General features: G+C 39.0%; 1 protein-coding gene across 1 annotated transcript; it reads right to left on the bottom strand.

The window, feature by feature from the left end:
* Positions 1-2959: 2959 nt before the first annotated feature.
* Positions 2960-14327, bottom strand: LOC135108169 (tectonic-3-like). Its single transcript, XM_064018934.1, has 8 exons — positions 14013-14327; positions 13407-13506; positions 12717-12850; positions 11685-11853; positions 10982-11166; positions 9732-10221; positions 8508-8828; positions 2960-5737 (listed from the first exon to the last, which is right to left on the bottom strand). The coding sequence occupies exons 1-8, from the start codon at positions 14325-14327 to the stop codon at positions 5364-5366; spliced, it is 2088 nt and encodes a 695-aa protein (XP_063875004.1). The 3' UTR covers positions 2960-5363.
* Between the last annotated feature and the right edge of the window lie 4 nt (positions 14328-14331).

The following is a 14331-nucleotide window of genomic DNA, read 5'->3' on the forward strand; positions in this document are numbered from 1 at the left end:
AAAACGCCTTGAAAATCACATTAGAATCATGAAAATGCTCTTGAAAATGTTTTAATAGAAACATGAAAACGCCCGTCCTTGAGAATCCCAGTCACTTCCTTTATGGCTGAACAAGACGAGACGAGAGATGCTGAGACAGTGAGACTTGAGAATACGATATCAGTCTTCTTTTCATTACTATTTTTGCTGCTATCATTATTATCTTTATCTGCTGCCTGTAATCCTCTTGTTGTTGTGAAATATTGCTGTTATGTAGTGATAAGTACCAGTTATTATTATTATTATTATTATTATTATTATTATTATTATTATTATTATTATTATTATTATTATTATTATTACGTAAATGTGAAGATAGGCTACATCCTCTCTCTCTCTCTCTCTCTCTCTCTCTCTCTCTCTCTCTCTCTCTCGTAGTAGTAGTAGTAGTAGTAGTAGTAGTAGTAGTAGTAGTAATAGTAGTAGTAGTAGTAGTAGTAGCAGCAGCACAGCAGCAGCAGCAGCAACAGGAGTAGTAGTAGTAGTAGTAACACAACACCCAAATCTTTCAAGGTGACTGGAGGAGAGTGAAGATTGTTGAAAATGTTGGACTATAAGTAGCGTGACGTTCTTTCCTTGAGAGGGGCGAGGCACATACTGTTTGTGCAGGAAATACAGAGATAGGCCTGTGATATGAGAGCACTGGGGGTGTGACGGCACGGTATAGATGCTTCTAGTGGTGAGGAATGCTGGCGGTTGTGTGATGGAGAGAAGGAATGTGTGTGAAAGGGCGGAATGTATTTGAGAGAGAGAGAGAGAGAGAGAGAGAGAGAGAGAGAGAGAGAGAGAGAGAGAGAGACCTTCTTTGACATGATTTTTCTGTTATTTTTTCAATTTCATTTTTATTTAATTTTTTATCAGTTACTTTTGTTTATTTACCTATTGATTTATTTTTTACATATCTATTTTATTTATTTATATTACTTGTTTGTTTATTTATCTGCCTATTCTTTTTAAGAATAATGGAAGTTATTATTATCGTGTTCTAGTGATTAAGAAAAAAAAAAAAAACGGACGTACGGCCTCTTTATGTCCATTTCCATGCACGACCTTGCTAAACTCGAGACTTGAAAACTTTCTTGTAATTTATTTAGAGAACGTGAATGTTTGTTTCAATGAAGGAAAAATGAGTGTTGTAACAGGCCAGGGATAGGAAAAAGGCTCGGACCAGCACAATAAGTAAATAAATAAATAAATAAAAGACCGGAAAAGACTTAAGTAATATCAAAATAACGCATCGTCTCGTGGGAAACATGGGTGTTGTAACAGACTGGAGGGGGGAGGGGAGAAGACGCATACTATCACAATATGAAAAAAATAAATAAAAGAAAGAAAGAAAATAAAATAAAGCTAGAAAAGAGCCAATTAATGATCGAATCAATGGATCATCTCGTGGGAAAACTGGATGCTGTAACATACTGAGGAGGGACCTGAACCAGCAAAATAAGGAGGAAAGAAAAGAAATAAAAGAAGAGCCAAATTAGGTGGAAATAACACATAATCTGGGGGAAGAGAAGAGTCGAAATAGTACAACATGAAGAAAGAGAGGAGAGGAGAGGAGCCAATAAGGTGGAAATAACGCACCGTTAAGCGTGGATAAAAGACGGGAGAAAATGCAGGAAGGATTAGGGTGTAGGATACTGCGTGCGGCGTAAGTTGTGCAAGGATTTAAAAGGATTAATGTCACGGCAAGGGATTTATCTCCCGAATATATAGAACGTGTGCGAAGGAAGAATATTATTTCAGAGTAAATATTATTTCAAAGTGCTTGTTCTCTCCCCTCCTCCATTTCCGGTCCTGCTGTTTTGAATAACTAGACTGTATAACTGGTAATATACTGAGGAAAAAATCGTAAATAGTATTTTGGATGTCGAGGCAACTTGAGGGAGCACTGTACCATTGTGTCCCGGTCCCCACGAGATCCAGGTATTATCCTCTGCACCTCTATGGGCAGGCCCGCGATTTTTTTTTTTTTTTTTTTTTTATGTAGGAAGGACACTGGCCAAGGGCAACAAAAATCTAATAAAAAAAAATGCCCACTGAAATGCCAGTCCCATAAAAGGGTCAAAGCAGTGGTCAAAAATTGATGAATAAGTGTCTTGAATGGAAAGTGTCATTTGTATCTATTCAAGTGTCTTGAATGGAAAGCACAGATGAGGGATTGATACTGAAACGTATAGATGTGCAGCAAAATTGATAGGGAGAATGATGAACATGAAAACTCCCTAAATAAGATAGATAAATAAGTTAGAATTTGCATGGCCGACAGATGATAATGTCAGGAAAATTATTGATAAAGACGATGTGGAAATAAAATAAAAATAGAGGATTTAGACAAAATATATGAAAAAGTCAATGAACAGAGAGAGAGAGAGAGAGAGAGAGAGAGAGAGAGAGAGAGAGAGAGAGAGAGAGAGAGAGAGAGAGAGAGAGAGATATGAACATTGTTGTAATGGTGGTGTGTTTTGGATGTGTTGTGTATAGTGTAGTGTTGCAGAAGTTGTATTGAGTGTGTGGTGTATGGTAATGATGAATGTTGCTTTTTGTATAGAATTATTATTATTATTAATCTATTTATTCTTTTTTTTTTTTTTTTTTTTTTGTCTTATTGTTTTTGTTCTTCCTCTTCTGTCTTCTATTTCTTCTTTTTTTCAGTTACCACCACCACCACCATTACTAAAATTCCAACAGCAACCACCATTATTACTACTACTGTTATTATTATCACCCCCAACACTGTTACTACTACACCTGCCACCACCACTACATACTACTACTACCACTCCCAACATCACCATCATCACTTCATACTACCACCACCACCACGGTACGTCACAACCATCACTTCTTTTTAATATGTAACCACCACCACCACCACCATCACCACCACTACTAAGGTTAGGTAAAAGAAAATAATACATTCTTGATTAGATCTTTAATTACAGTTTTACATTACCCTGATAATAAAGATAATTTCATACAATCTTAAAAAATAAAAATAGAGACCTAAATGAAGAAGTGCATATAAATAAGTAAAGGACTAGGTAAAGGAATGCATTAATAATATACACCTGGTGACCTACTGATGAACAGGTTCCATTCAAGAGGTCATCACTAAGTCCAACACTACTGTTTTTCTCCAGTTGCACTATTGGTATGCATGGATAAACAGTTTACCCTCAGCCAGCACTACATCTGGACATATAAACAGTATCTTTAAGTGATCACCACCAATAAACAACCTCTAATTACTGTACATGAAGTAAAGTATAATAACAGGAACAAGATCTTTAATTTCCCCTGATGTGCTGTTGGTGGGGTGATGAATGCTTCACTTCTCAACAGCCAGGCACTGGCTGTTGTGGCCACTTTTGTTTCCTTTGCCAAACATTTCTTACCATCTTACATCTTTCTTTTAAGCCTTCCACTGACATGAAGCAATTAGCAGCACTGGAAGCAATGTGTGAAGTCTTTATAAGCATCTACAAGAAAGTCAGTGATGAAAAAAGAATACATTTTGCAATTTCTTCCCAGTTCAAAGATTGACAAGTAAAGATGTCTCAGAGTGATTGGTAACTAAGGAAAGGTGTACCAAGTGGCAGTCAAAGGGTTAAAGCTCACTAATGACTCATGACTAACAATGATTATTAGGTCCATTCCCTTCATCCACTACTCTATTTAAGAACAGATTACTGCAGTTTTTCTTATGTAGCCTTCACCATTTAAAGAGCTAACACAGCATCACCTGCCCAACCACTGCTTCTGCTCTTAACATTTAACATACTGGAATCTTTCAAGGGCAAGTTGGTGGCAAGGCTCCTTGGATGCGCATGAGAGCTGTGTTTAATATGCTTCCTGTGCCTGCTACACTCAGTCACAGCTTTGTTCAGATCCAGGGAAGTTCACAATTCAAGTGTTCATATGTAGATCACCAGGTATATTTCTGAACATCTTATTTATATCTCTATTTTGTGCAGTGTAATACAATACTTCATGGAATGACTAGAGTGCAGGTACTACTATTACTGTTATCACCATCACCACAACCACTATTATTATTACTTGTCACTCTTACGGCTGCCACTGCAAATCACTTCCCTCCATCTTCCTCTGTCTTATGCCTCTCCCTCAGTAACTCCTACTTTCTGCGTCTCCTCTTCTATGGCAAACAACTTCCCTCTACCTTCTGCCTTTCCTTCTGTCACTCCTATTTTCTGCATGTCCTATTCTAAAGCAAATCACATTCCTCTATCTTCTGCCTCTCCTACTTTCTACATGTCCTCCTCTATGGCATAAATGAATCCCCTCTTTGGCCTTCTTCTCCTCAGCTCTATCCTCAGCACCCTCTTGCCAACACAAATTCCCTCTTTAGCTTCCCTCTCATCCTCAGCACCCTCCTCCCAACACAATCTGCATCTCTCCTCAGCACATGCACAAACCATCTTAATCTTGCCTCTCTGTCTCTAAACTCATACATTGTACATACAAACCATCCCTCTGATCTATTCACTTCTGAATAATTCCCTTCTCATTACTCCAAGTGAATACTGTAACTTCTTTAACTCTACCTCATCCATCTGACATTAATTTCTGACTGATTCCCTTCTCATTACTCCAAGTGAATACTGCAATATATCCAAATGCACCTCCAGCTCTTCCTTCTCCACCTCCTGTCTTCTCATCACTGGTGTCCTGTCATGCCACACAGCAAGGCACTCGACAGTACACCCATGAGGTTATAAAGATGTACCCCAACACTTCACTGACTTCATCACCTCCTACCACTAATACCAGCTGCAACACAAATCATTATCTCATTTAATAGTGCAGTGTGTAAGTAAAATTAACCCACATACAAATGCACACACATTATGAGGCACTTAATGGATGCTACAAGACAAAACTCACACATCACTTCTAGGCACTTATAAGGACGGCACAGGACAACACACACACACACACACACACACACACACACACACACACACACACACACACACACACACACACACACACACACACACACATTAGTTCTAGGCACTTAATGCACAGCACAAGACAACAAATACACATTTTCCTATGAAAACATATAAACACAAACACCCATCCAGACACAAAACACACACACACATGGAAACACACATACATTCTCACATTAAAACACACACACACACACACACACACACACACACACACACACACACACACACACACACACACACACACACACACACACACACACACACACACACACACACACACACACACACACTAAATGGAAAAAACAGAAAAAAAAAAAATCATATCAAAACACACAACCACACTCAAACCACAAACAAAACACAGAATAAACACATGACACACAGACGCAAGCACATGACACACACACATGCACTAGATGGAAGAAATGGGTAGAAAAAATCATATGGCAACTTTATGTCTAAACTTGGTGGCCTTGCATAAGCTGGAAGTGGCAAATTCTTTATCTCAACAAATGCTACAGTAGAGTAAAGCTCCAGGGAGAAGGTGGAGGAGGAGGAAGCCTTCTGAATCTGGGGGAAGCTCTGAGGAGGACCAAGACGTAAGACAACTGCAATGATTTTGGCTTGTGGGTTATGCAATGCTCCCTGCAAGCTGTAGAAGACCTCCAAATGAACTGATTGGATAATACCTTGGCACTTTGATGTTCTTCTTCTGTCTGTGGATAGAAATTATGGTGATTAAGATAAGAATAAATATAGAAAGATGATGATGGTGGTAGAGATGAATTCGCTAATGTTTTTAAGGTTGTAAGAAGTCTTGTTATGAAGGAGCAGGAGTAAACCAGTGTATGCTGTCAGGCCTTCCTGTGGAGGTATGTGGCCAGCTGTACTATGGCCAAGCTCCTGGTGTGTAATAGGGTTGTCCAAGAGACTGTCTTTTTCCACCAGGGGCTGATGGTGCTAAGAGTGTGAAAGATGTGTTTACAAGTGTGCAGTGCTTTGGTATACAGATAGATGGATAAATAATGGTGAGTTCTGAAAATGTGCAGGTTTTGAAGGGAATCTGTTGTTACTTTAGCAGGTAATTCTGTACATTTAGCAGATTCTTGTGAAAATTACTGAAGATTTCAAGTGGGTATTAGTTTAACAAGGATTCTGCATGTTTAACAAGCTATAGTGAAAGCTATTGGTGTTTTCATGATTCTAGTGGTAGTTTAGAAAATTCATACCCTGTACAATACAAATAATACACACACACACACACACACACAGATGACACAGGCACAGACAAGACTGAATGAAAATAGATGATATTGATGATGGCCAAGAATGCATATCAAATGAAAGATTAGTTAGATAAATACAAATAGAAAAAGGTGATGGAGGCATAGAGTATATATCAATTAAAGGAAAGATTAGATAAATACAGGTAGAAGAGGTGACAAGGACAAAAAAAAAGTGCACATTAATCGAAGGGAGACACACACACACACACACACACACACACACACACACACACACACACACACAAGGATACATCAACTGAAGTAAAACTTTGTACATAGAGTGACAGGAAAGCAAGAGTATACAACTTAAAGAAAGAAAGACTGAATAACTTATACATACATAGAATAGGTGACAGAAGCATGGAGGGTATCAGATAAATACAGACAGAAAAAGAGGTGACTTTAGGGATCTCAGCGATCCCTAAAGGCTCTCCATCATCTGACGCCAGCAACTATAGACCAATCTCTATCACACCGTTACTTTCTAAGATCTTTGAACATGTTATTTCTGGTCGTCTCTCTCGTTACTTTGAACACTCTCATTTGATACCAGCTAATCAGTTTGCTTATCGGAAGAACCTAGGGACTACGGATGCGCTACTCACTATCTCTCATAAGATTCAGCTAGCTCTTGACTGTGGGCATGAAGCCAGGGTAGTCCAACTTGATTTCTCTGCAGCTTTTGACCGAGTCAACCATGCCGGTCTTCTCAGGAAGCTGCAATCTTTTGGTGTCGGTGGCCCGGTACTGTCCATCTTGACTCAATTTTTGACCCACCGCACCCACCGTGTGTGCGTTGATAGTTGCTACAGTGACTGGTACAGCGTCCACTCAGGTGTCCCCCAGGGTAGCGTACTGGGACCTCTGCTGTTCAATGTCTACACTTCCGATCTACTACAAATCACTAGCAATCCTATTTACGGATATGCAGATGATGTGACACTTGTTGCTACTGTTGAGTCACCGAATTCACGTCTTGATGTTAGTACATCCCTGAATGAGGATCTCAGACGTATATCTGACTGGTGTCGCACCTGGAACATGAAACTGAATGCATCAAAATCAAAATGCTTGTGTATTTCACGCTCTCGCACGCTAAATCCCCTTCACGGCCCTCTGCTTGTTGATGGCGCGCCTCTGACAGTATGTGATGAGCTTGATATTTTGGGTGTCAGATTCGACTCAAAACTGTCTTTTGAACGGCACATCAGGCGTCTTGTCAGTTCTGCCTCGCAAAAGCTTGGCGTTGTGAGGAAGGCTTACCGGATTTTTGGTGACCAGTCTATCTCTGCCAGCTGCTTCCGGTGTTTTATTCTTCCACTGCTGGAGTATTGTGCTCCTGTGTGGTCTTCCGCAGCTGTGTCCCACCTCCGTCTCATTGACAGAGTTGTCTCCTCCGCTAGGTTCCTCTGTGGTGGCGAAGCAGCTTGGGATCTTGGTCACCGACGCAATGTCAGCAGTGTCTGCATGCTATATAAGATCCATGCCAACCAGCTTCACCCGCTAAATGCCTCCATCCCAAATGCATTTGTGCCCACCAGAAACACTTGACTTGCGTCAAATTCACATGCGCGCTGCTTACAGCAGGTTAGGTGTCACACCAGTCAGTTTCAGCGAAGCTTTGTTCCTTGTGCTGTAAGACTTTGGAACATGCTTGACGAGGGCATATGCACTGCGAGCGATGTGCAAAAATTCAAGTTTGCTTCGAACAAAATCTTGAAGAGTCTAGTCAATTAAACTCTGGTTGCTTTTGCAGCTATACCTGTGATAAATTATGTAACTATACCTGTGATTTTATACCATCAAGTTTTAAGTAGTTATACTACATTTACTCGTGTTGTCTGACATATATTAAATAAGTCAGAATTGTTGATTTTTTTTGTTGAATTTTTTTGTGAGTTTTAATAATTCTCAGTTCATTGAGGCATTCTTTATAATTGTTTAACCTATTTTCTCCTCCTGCTCTGATTTCATCCTACTATTGTGCTAATTGCTTTTCCTTTCTTCTTTCTACGGTCAAGGTGGGTGGGGGTTGTCATCTGGCAACTTATAGCGCTTGCGCTCGTCCCACTCTGCCTTCTCCGTTATGCTTAATAATAATAATAATAATAACAAAGAGAATACATCAACTTAGAGAAAGACTACATTAGCATAAAATAAATAGGCCCTGTATACAACACACACACACACACATACACACCTGTAGAAACCCTTCTGGACTCAACAGGCACCAAGATAGGCACCCAGTCAGCCACATTGGCCACACTCACATCCCCATAACTTCCAACCCTCAGCACACCAAGGTCACCAAGATATGACCCCAAGAGTGATCCCAAGATTTGACCTCTCAGCTCATCACAGTCCAGGTCATCTCGGGTCACCTCAAGGGAGCAGCTGGACCTCATATCAATACCAAATTTGACCTGGGTGCGTCTGTGGCAGTGACCTCTGCTGCCCGGGGAAAGGAGGGTTAGCCACTTTGTTGGGTCCAGGTCAAGACTGATGGCTGACCTGACCTCTCCTGAAATTAGTTCAAAATTGTTAGTAGTTTGAAATAGTTTGTAGTTAGATGTGTTTAGTAGTTAGAAATAGTTGGTTATTAATTAGAAATAGTAGTTAAAAGTAGTTTGTAGTTATTAACAATTGTTAGTTAAAATATTCAGTAATTAGTAACAGTTGGTAGTTAACAGTAGAAAGAAATAATTGTTAATTAGTAATAGTATACACAGTAGTTAGTAATTAGAAAGAGTCATTACAAACCATTAGTGACAGTTGGCCCTTACAAATAGTTACAAATTGTTAGTTATTGGAAAGTTAGTAAAGACAGGATGGAAAATATGATTAAATAATAAAAAAATTAATAATGATAATGAGTAAAAGGAAAATTATATAAATTATACAGGAAATACATACATACAATAATAGTAATGATAATGCTGATATTAGTAGAACAAAGGGAGAAAATTCTACGAATGAGAGGAAAGATAATAATAATAATGATGAGAAGAAGAAGAAGAAGAAGAAGAAGAAGAAGAAGAAGAAGAAGAAGAAGAAGAAGAAGAAGAAGATGGAGGAGGAGGAAGAGGAAGGGAAATAGAAGTGGAAGAGGAAGAAAGAAAAGAACGAGAAACTTACTTGAAAATATAAACATCAATAATAACAATAATAATAATAATAATAATAACAATAATAATAATAATAATAATAATAATAATAATAATAATAATAATAATAATAATAATAATGATATAACAATAGTAATAATAACAATACTGACAATACAGCAACAAACACAATGCAAGTAATAAAAAAAAAAATTAATAAATAACAAAAAAATTCCACAACAACAACAACAACAACAACAACAAAACACCAAAACCCCAAGACACACAGACAGAAGAACCACAGCACTATACACACAAACCTTCTTCTGTGACATTCTCTACAACACGTCCAAGTAGCAGAGGCTTCCCCACCACATAGCCCGGCCGGCCACTCCTCTTGAACACTTCCTTGTCCAAGCTTTCCTCCCACACAAACCTTGCACTGAATTCCTGCCTCTGTAACCTTCCCTCCAATGACGTATTTCCCAGTCGAATCATTGCTCTCACTTCCACCATCCCTTCTACTCCATTGTGCACGAATATGTAGTCCAATCGACGTATAGTGTTGGTGCATTCGCCATTCGTGTATGCAGGTGTTGGTATGTCCGTCAGCTCCACCTCGATGCATGTTTCCTCGTCATTTGTGTCCGTTTGGCACAGATATGGTGTTATTTGCATCATGTTTGTTTTGTTGGTGGTTTCCAAGGTTGGTGTTGGTGTGTCTGGTGTGGTAGGAGGGAGTGTGGTGGTGTTTTCTGGTGTGGTGGGTGTGGTTGTGGTGTTATTCAGGTCTTCTGTCACGTTGATGCTCTGTAATGGAAGGATTTTGTGCTAGTTTTCTGTTTTCAAGGGTGATTTTTTTGTGGTTACAGTGACAGTTTAATCAAGACACTTATGGTTAACTTTGGATAATCCTTTTGGCACCTCAGTGGACATTTTTATCTTCTCTTTTGTTGTCCTAGGCCAGTGTCCCTCTTATATTGAAAGGAGAAATTGCACATTTAACAGACTTCACCTGAAGGTATTGGCATTTTAATTATTTTGGCAGCAGTTTAACAAAGATTCTCAAACTTTAACAGGCTTGAGTGGAAGTTATTAGGGTTTTCTAGTATTTTCAAGATTCTAGTGATAGTTTAACAAAGATTTTGCATCTTTCATCAAACTGTGGTGAAATCTAGTGGGATTTTCAGGGATGTTTTTTTTATGGTTTTGGTGGTAGTTAACAAGTATTCTGCATCATCAATGGGAAACACTCCATTGAAAGCCTGACTTATCATCTCTATGACCTTTGAAAATAGTCCTGATGAAAGAACAGTGTTACATAATAGAATCTTTGAGTAAAACAACACCCACACACACACACACACACACACACACACACACACACAGTTCCTCCTTCTTTCTCTCATCTTTCTTCCTTCCCTTCCTCCCTCCCTTACACCAACTAATAATATAAACTACTACAACAACAACTACTACTACTACTACTACTACTACTACTACTACTACTACCACCATCTCATCAGCAGTTTCACCTTGAATAAACACACACACACACACAAACACACACCTCAGAGTCAGCAGGGGCGCCAGACAGGACCGTCAGAGTGAGGTAGGTGGAGGCGCTGAGCTCAGGAGTGAGGCAACCCTTGGGGGCACTCTGAAGGACTCGGCTGCATGCTGTCCTGATGTCCCTCAAGTACTGAATGTCCTCCTGGGCCTGACACTCACTTCCTACAATGGCTGTGGGGAGGCCTGTGGAGAGGGGGAGGGAGAGAGGAAAAGAGGGAAACAGGGAAACAGCGAAAGAGAGAAAGAGGAAGAGAATATGATTTTAATTTTTTTACACACATACATTCACTATCTATGTCTCTCTGTCTCTCTCTCATTTTGGTGGCAAAGTGAGGCTGAATATCTGAGAGGACATAAGAAAAGTAAAAAGAGAAAGAGAGACTAGCCAAATAATGTTAAAAGTACAGTCTCCCCTATGGAAATACAGATACCTAGAATTGATTGAAAGCAGAAGAGGTAAAGGGAGTGTAGCTCAGGTCATGTACAATACTACACATATAGACTGATAGATAGACAAACCATTTCTTGACCACAAATTATAAATAGTAAATAATTGCAGAGTATATCACTTAAATGATAAAAAAATAAAAATAAAATAAATTTATTAAATAAAACAAGTAAATAAATAAATAAATAAGTAAATAAATGACTGAATAAATATAATGTTGACACACTGCTGAACGAAACACACACACACCTACCCATATTGACCATAACACCATCACGCTCGTAGCCCCACACAAGATCACCATAACTGTATCTGGCGTCTTGTGATGTGGTGTCTGTACCTGGCTGTGGTGGCATCTGTGGCCATGGGAAGGCTTTACTCCTACTTTCCAGTGCCTCAAACTCTTCCAGTGTCCTTGCAACCTGAGGGAAGGCAAGAAGTTAGTTTGGGTTCCCTTGTGAATTTGTGATGGTGGATTAGGAAATGCAGTACACTGAGAAAAGAAACTGGAAAGATATTGTAAAAAGGGGAAAAAAATTGTAAAAGGAGGAAAAAAAAGGAAGTTAAATCTGATTCTCTTGCTTTTAGTTTCCTTCCATGTCTTTTTTCATTTTTTCTGATATAGACAGATTGATAGATGTAATAAAAGTTACTTAAGTTTCTTTCTTATAATACAATGTATAGTTTTATTGTTCTTGTAAAATTTTAAAAATTCTCCTTGGCTGTCAGTGGTAAATTATCTTAATAATTTTATATCAACATAACTTGATCAAACCTAAACCACAACCCCACCTCACCTTACTTAACCAAACCCAGACTCACCTAATCAAACTCAACCATACCTAACCAAACCCAATCCCACTTAGCTGAACCAAACCCCACCTAACTAAACCTAATCCAACCCCACCTAACCAAACCTAACCCAACCCCACCTAACCAAAACCCAATCTCACCTAACCAAACCAAACTCATCCTAACCAAACCTAACCCAACCCCACCTAACCAAACCCAATCCCACCTAACCTAACCAAACCCAAACCCACATAACCAAACCATACCCAATCCCACCAAACCAAACTAAACCTCACTAAACCAAACCCAACCTCACCTTACCAAACCAAACCTAGACCCACCACTAAACTCAACCCAATCTAACCAAACACAACCTTGCCTAACCAAACACAACCTAACACTACCCAACCTAACCAAACTCATACCTCACCTAATCCACCTAACCAAAACCAACTCCACCTGACCAAGCACAGCCTTCCCAGCTTTGCCTCACCTTGACAGGAGTGTGGGAGGAGTGTTGAGGCAGGTTGTCAACGAGCACACAGGTGAGGCCGCCCTGGTCCACCTCCACCTTGTACTCCTCAGTGGATGAGAATACGATCTTGTGTTGAAAGCAGTAGCGGTGGTCTGAGAGAGAGAGAGAGAGAGAGAGAGAGAGAGAGAGAGAGAGAGAGAGAGAGAGAGAGAGAGAGAGAGAGAGAGAGAGAGAGAGAGAGAGAGAGAGAGAGAGAGAGAGAGAGAGAGAGAGAGAGAGAGAGAGAGAGAGAGAGAGAGAGAGAGAGAGAGAGAGAGAGAGAGAGAGAGAGAGAGAGAGAGAGAGAGAGAGAGAGAGAGAGAGAGAGAGAGAGAGAGAGAGAGAATTAGTGTATATGTTCACCTTTATAAAGTCATTAGTTAGAATATGATAAATAGAGATATTATTATGACATAAATAGTAAGATTATTCTCAACTTCTTAATCATAAAACATTCCATAGTAAACATAACTTAGACTACTATTACTACTATATATATATATATATATATATATATATATATATATATATATATATATATATATATATATATATATATATATATATATATATATATATATATAATGTGTCAGCAAGTCTGTGACAATAATGCAAGCAGCTAAGAACAAGAGTACTATTACTACTACTGCTACTACTACCACCACTAACCAGGGGTTGGGGAGGGGCGGGGGAGGCAGTGTGAGAAGGCCAGGCGGTCAGAGGCACTGCAGTCCATGTCACAGCAACAATTGACATCACATACATCAACCTGGAGGAGGAGGAGGAGGAGGAGGAGGAGGAGGAGGAGGAGGAGGAGGAGGAGGAGGAATTATTTTATGATAAACTTCAATAAGGTATCTATAATTATCTTTCTTATTACAATTAGTTATCATATTTTGCTGTGATTTATTATTAATTGTAATGCATCAATATTATTTCTTATTTACAAGTATCATATTTGTTTACTTATATTTTTTTTCTTTATTATTTCATTGCCAGTATCAGTTTTTAACACCTTCTATTACCATTGTCATAATATCTTTTTATAGTTACAATATTTGATTACAATCTAAATAATACTTTGTTCATTACAGTTACTATACTAATGCAGAAAGAACTGTAATAGAATATAACAGAAGTATATTCATGAAGATTTATCATAAGGAATCATCAGTGTAAATATTTTCTTTGCATGTATTAAATTCTCTCTCTCTCTCTCTCTCTCTCTCTCTCTCTCTCTCTCTCTCTCTCTCTCTCTCTCTCTCTCTCTCTCACCTTCAAATCACATAAGCAGAAATCTCCAAGAAATAGCTCATCTTCATCATCATCATCCTCTTCATCACCATCACCATCACCATCAGTAGTAGCAGTAGTAGTAGGAGTCATAGTAGTAGTAATAGTCTCATTTTCTCCAATCATATCAGTACTATTAATTACATAGTCTATATAATCTAATGTGGTCATATTTGTAGTGTCTATATTTGGTGCAGTGGTTGCAGCTGTGGGGGTGGTGGTGGTGGTGGTGACAGGGAGCAAAAAGAAGAGGAAGAGGAAGAGAAAGAAGAGGTGATATTTTAAAGATGTCTTCATTGTT

Source organism: Scylla paramamosain, chromosome 16 (genome assembly GCF_035594125.1).
Source record: "Scylla paramamosain isolate STU-SP2022 chromosome 16, ASM3559412v1, whole genome shotgun sequence".
NCBI classification, from domain to species: domain Eukaryota; kingdom Metazoa; phylum Arthropoda; class Malacostraca; order Decapoda; family Portunidae; genus Scylla; species Scylla paramamosain.